Source organism: Odocoileus virginianus, chromosome 31 (genome assembly GCF_023699985.2).
Source record: "Odocoileus virginianus isolate 20LAN1187 ecotype Illinois chromosome 31, Ovbor_1.2, whole genome shotgun sequence".
In the NCBI taxonomy this organism is placed as follows: domain Eukaryota; kingdom Metazoa; phylum Chordata; class Mammalia; order Artiodactyla; family Cervidae; genus Odocoileus; species Odocoileus virginianus.
This window is the reverse complement of record NC_069704.1, coordinates 17,373,707-17,379,705: the sequence shown is the minus strand read 5'-3', so window position 1 is coordinate 17,379,705 and position 5,999 is coordinate 17,373,707. Positions and strand designations below refer to the sequence as shown.

The 5,999-nt window shown below is 36.9% G+C and overlaps 1 protein-coding gene across 1 annotated transcript; it reads left to right on the top strand.

Moving 5' to 3' along the window:
- Nucleotides 1-2,963: 2,963 nt before the first annotated feature.
- Nucleotides 2,964-3,902, top strand: OR13D1 (olfactory receptor family 13 subfamily D member 1). Its single transcript, XM_020869473.2, is given in 3 exon segments — nucleotides 2,964-3,075; nucleotides 3,078-3,676; nucleotides 3,678-3,902. Coding segments are annotated over 3 exon segments (936 nt in total).
- Nucleotides 3,903-5,999: the final 2,097 nt, after the last annotated feature.

The following is a 5,999-nucleotide window of genomic DNA, read 5'->3' as shown; positions in this document are numbered from 1 at the left end:
AACATGCAATGTCATCATTTTTTTCTTATTCCAGTCTATTGGATGGATCATTAAGGGGAAACACTGTTAAGTAATAAAGTGAAAGTGGAAGCGAAGTCGCTCAGTGGTGTCCGACTCAGCGATCCCATAGCCCGCCGCCTACCAGGCTCCTCCATCCATGGGATTTTCCAGGCAAGAGTACTGGAGTGGGTTGCCATTTCCTTCATAATAATAATAATAATCTAATACCAATCTTTTGACTATTTTTATGCACATACTCCAGAGTTTCATCATTTTGAACTATGTGACCAAATAATTTTTTAAAAAGACAATCTTCATTATCTAAATTATGCATCCTCCTATAACTATATTACTAAGAGATTTTCATTTTACCAAGAATGAGTACTGCATTTTATCAAATGCTTTTTGGCATCTTGTTAGTTATGTTTTATTAGTTAACAAAACCATGTGTTTTGCTTTGTTTTTTGCCTAGCTGTTTAGTACATTATATTAATAGATTTTCAAATATTAATTTGAAATTTCATGAACTCATGAAATAAATTATATCACTTTAGTATATAGTTTGGATATACTTATTTATGATTCTTGCATATATATGCATAAGTAATGATGATTCCATAGTTTTATTCTACCCTTGACATTTTAGAATAACAGACTAGTTTGACAAAATGTTTTTGTAAAATATTCCATAATTTTTTCATATTGAAACATGCTATGTAGCACAGAAATTGTTTTTTAAAAGAACAAAATAACTCTCACAACGTTCTGCATTCAGGACCCGTTTTGAAAAGCAAGACCTCACAATGGGATCCCTATTACCTACTACAGTATATATGGCATAGTTTGAAATGAATAAATGAATATATGAAAGATCTTACAAGAGATATAAAGTATGGAGTGCTGTGACAGCGGTGCATAAAAGGGGAATCCTCCTCACAACAGGAAGTGGGAAAGCTTTCCTTGAAAAGGTAATATCTAAGATAAGAGAGGCCCTTCTAATAAGAAAACACTTTGAACAAAGCATAAAGAAGAAAGAGGGTAGTAGTGTAAGGAGACTGATAAGAAACTCAGCATGGTCATTGCAGAATATTTACGGTGACAGTCGTGCCTCCATAATTTCCATGTTAGAAGAATCTGGGAGTAACAATGTGATTAGATGAGGGGCTATAGACTTTGGCTGAAGTTGTATTGTATGGCCAGCACAGTTTTTACATAGATATTTCTCTATTAGATTATTTTGTGGGGTTGCTGACAAAGATCATGGAGGAAAAAAAAATTTTTTTCCTTAACAGTATCACAAGAGGAAAAATGGTGTATGTGAGAAAAAAGGTAACTGAAGGGGTTTAGATAAGCCTACGTGACGGATTGATTCAGTGTTTTTGGTGATGTTACTATTTCCATTTTCACTTATTTTGACCTAAATTCTGAAAAATGGTGTCCTTAACCTGGGACCTTTCTTGAACAGAAAGAAAAGGAGATGTTCTTCCTTCACCTTTATATGTATATGGAAATACACATTTAATATTACTATATTACAAAAAATAAATATAATTATATATCACATGTATATGCCATGTTGGAACCATTACTTTGAGGTACCTAACAGATTTTTTATCAACTTTAATTCTAATGACAACTTGACAAATAAGTAGCGCTTTTTCCTACTTTTCCATTTGAGACTTAAAAATTGAACAAATTACCAAATTATATCCAGGTTAAATGATATGGTGATATATTATGTAATCTTTTAAATAGGGGCCATCTTCATCAGAAAACAGATTCAAAATTTGCCTTAATGAAGGCATCTTGATACTCCTACATTGAAAAGTAGTTCCTCCTAAATCTTATCTGGCACTTCCCATAAGAACTCTTGGAGAATTAGTAGCCTTGACTGTGCTGCTGTGTAGATCTAAGGTGTTTTGGATTTCTTAAAGCTTTATATCTATCATTAATACAATAGCTCTGCCCTTTCTTATTCCTATAAGTGTTCCAAGAGTCAAGCACATTGCTTCAGGATCTTGAGATGAAATCATCCTGGATTTAGACTGAGCCCTAAATCCAATGACTGAGGCTCTCGTAAAAGAGACACACAGAGGAGAAGCCACATAAAGACAGAGGCAAAGGGCCTTCCCTGGTGGTCCAGCAGCTAAGACTCTGTGCTCCAGCATAGGGGGCCCAGGTTCGATCCCTGGGCAGGGATCTAGATCCCACATGCTGCAACTGAGTTTGCATACTGCAACTAAAGATCCCGCACTACAACTAAGACCTGGTGCAGCCAAAAAATTAAATAAATATTAAAAAAAAAAATACAGAAACAGAGACAGGAGAGATGTGGCCACAAGCTACGGGGCACCAGGCACCCCCAGAAGCTGGAAGGATCCTCCTCTATAGCCATGGGATGAAGTGTGAGCCTACCAACACCTTTATCTCAGACTTCTGGCATCCAGACTGTGAAAGAACCCATTTCATTTGTTTTAAGCTACCAAGTTTGTGGTAATTTGGTTTGGCAGCACTAGGAAACTGATACAGTATGTCTGTGCTTCTATATTAAACATGGGATTTTTTTGTGCTCCCCTGGCGGCAGGAGGAGAAGGGGATGACAGAGGATGAGATGGCTGGATGGCATCACCGACTCGATGGGCATGAGTTTGAGTAAATTCCAGGAGTTGATGATGGACAGGGAGGCCTGGCATGCTGTAATTCATGGGGTCACAAAGAGTTGGACTCAACTGAGCAACTGAACTGAACTGAACTGAATCCCTCCAAAAATGAATCTGCAACCCCTTGAGGGTGGTATGGCCCCTGTTAAACATGCTCTTGAGACTTTTAAACAAACAAAAAAACCAAGAGTCAAGCACAATACTGGAAGTGAAGGTATGCTGAAAATCTCTATTATAAATGTAAACTTTCCTGAGTCATGTCCTTTTCTAAGCCATGAAGGTGAGTGACATGGACACAAAGAAATGGGAAATTACTCAGCTATGACTGAATTCTTCTTGGTGGGGCTTTCTCAATACCCAGCACTCCAGTTTTGTCTTTTCATGCTCTGCCTCATCATGTACATGATCATCTTCCTAGAAATAGCCTCCTCATTATCATCAGCATACTGGATTCTTGCCTCCACACTCCCATGTACTTCTTCCTTGGGAATCTCTCATTCTTAGACATCTGTTACACGTCATCATCCATCCCCCCAATGCTCATTATATTTAGGTCTGAGAGAAAATCCATCTCTTTCATTGGCTGTGCTCTGAAGATGTTTGTCTCTCTTGGGTTATGTTCCACTGAGCGTGTTCTCCTGGCTGTGATGGCATATGATCAATATGTGGCCATCTTCATCCCCCTAAGGTACCCCACCATCATGAACAGGGTGCTGTATGTGCACATGGCTACATGATCATGGATCATAGGTTGTCTGACTTCTCTATTACAAACAATTATAACAATGATATTCCATTTCTGTGGTAATAATATCATTGATCATATGACCTGTGAGATCTTGGCCCTTCTTAAACTCATCTGTTCGGATATTACCATCAATGTGATTATCATGACAGTGACAAATATTGTTATACTGGTGATTCCTATACTATTTATTTTCACCTCCTATGTTTTCATCCTCTCTTCCATCCTTAGAATTAATTCTGCTGAAGGGAGAAAAAAAGTCTTTTCTATACTGTTCAGCCCACCTGACTGTGGTCATCTTATTCTATGGTTCAGCCCTTTTTATGTACATGAAGCCCAAGTCAAAGGACACAAACACTTCTGATGAGATCATTGGAATGTCTTATGGAGTGGTAACCCCAATGTTGAACCCCATCATCTACATCTTGAGAAATAAGGAGGTGAAAGAAGCTGTGAAGAAAGTCCTGAGTCAACACTTGCATCTATGGAAAATGTGAAAGGACATGAGGCATATTATATCCTCAGTATGGAACCAGATCAGGTCTTCTGTATTTTGAGATGAAGTCACAGAACCTGGTGCCAAGAAAACTTACCAGCTTATAAGTCCAAAAACGAGACTCCCATTCTTTTAAACACAGAATGTTCATGTAAACCTTCTGAAAACTGCCTTGTTGGCAGAGCTTTTAGTTGTTTTCAGCTCAGGCAATTGGGCCCATATAAAGCACATGCCTTTTCTCTTCTCTCCCTTTCTTTCTCCTCTCTCTTTTCCCTATTTCCTCCTACTTCTTATTCTTTCCCCTCCTCCATCTACTTTCTTCCTCTCCCTTTTTTCCAGAAATGTTTACACTTCCCTAGTTTCTGGTTTTCATTTGGTGGCTCAGTGGTAAAGAATCCACCGGCCAAAGCAGGAGACACAGGTTTGATCCCTGGGTCAGAAAGATCCCCTGGAGAAGGAAAATAGCTGCCCACTCCAGTATTCTTGCCTGCGAAGTCCCATGGACAGAGAAGCCTGACAAGCTACAGTCCATAGGGTCACAAAAGAGTTGGACACAACTTAGCAACTAAACAACAACAACAACTTTTCTAAAATTTTGCATCATTCCTCTCTGATAATCTTTCATGCCTGTGTATTGCTTAAGCTCTCAATAGCACACTTCGCCCACAAATAATAGACTAAACCACACAGACTATATTCCTTATACTGTATACATCCCTATGACTTGTTTATTTTATAACTTGTACTTTATACTTCTTAATGGTTGTTGCTAATCACCAGAAATATCCTATTGAAGTCATTCTTATCTAATATAATATTGACTTCAAAAAAAGAACAGACATAATATCTCATAAATATCCACATTCAAAACACCACTATGTCTAAAACCTTTGCTTTGGCTTACAAATAATGTAAAGGGACTATGATCAGTAAGAAAAATAAACCAATATTAAATATTATTGCTCTTGGTATCTATTAGCCATTTACTTCACACGGGTCCTCTTAAGTCCATTTTCCTATTTAGTTCCTGGTCTGCTATAAGATTGATAGTATCTATTTACTTCCTTCTTCCATAAGAATACACACTTCTCTCAATAAAAATGAATGGACACCTAACTCAAAGTGCACTCCTAAACAGGATTCTCCCCAAAATGGTGAGTGAGTGAGCTCCCCCTCAAAACTAGCTGCAGCTTCTACTTTTACAACCACAGGAAAGAAATTCAGGAAGTTTTAAAGGACCAGTGCTTCTTCACCAGCAATGATTTAGCAATACTGGAGTCTAACCCACAAGCACCTTGAGTGATATGTACCATTTGTGAAAATGCATCAAACACGATCCTACTTTTGTTCTCCTATAACTTATTCTTTGCACAGCAACTAGAGTGTTGTCTCTAGAAAAGTATATACTGAAGTTCTAGAACACACAAGATTAACCTGTGGTATTTTAAAAATCAGAATAGTGGTTGCCAATGTGGGAGAGTGGATAAAGCAAGAATCAACTGGGTCAGAACATGAAAGAACTTTTCTGAGGCTATTTTTATGTTCTGTATTTTAATAGAAATTTGAGTGACACAGGCGTGCATTTGTTAAAACTATTAATATTATGTTAAGATTTGTGAATTTAATGTATGTAAATTTTAAATTAAAAGAAAAAACTGTGAACAAATATAACTTTAAACTCTAGTTAATAATATATATGCTGAAGTATTTAAGGGAAAGGGTAATAATTCCCACAGATTATCTTGAAATGCATCAAAAATCACATGGATTAATTGGAGGGACAGAGAGAGGAACAGACACACAGCATGAGATAAGCAAATCTAGTCAATATTTGTGGCACAATCTAGTTGGCGAGTGTAAAATATTCCTCAGTGTAAAATATTTCAATTTTACTTCATGTTTTAAATTGTCCATAATATGTATGGTGTTGGGAAAAAATTATACAAAAACTGTCAGGAATACAGATCTTGACTAAATGTTGTATAAATGAATAAAGCAAAGGCAGAAATTGGATCAAATATACTGTCATTGTAAACTCTCTTAATTAATTTAGGAAAAAGTTCTACTATTCTAAAAAGGCAAACTTTTTAACAGGTTA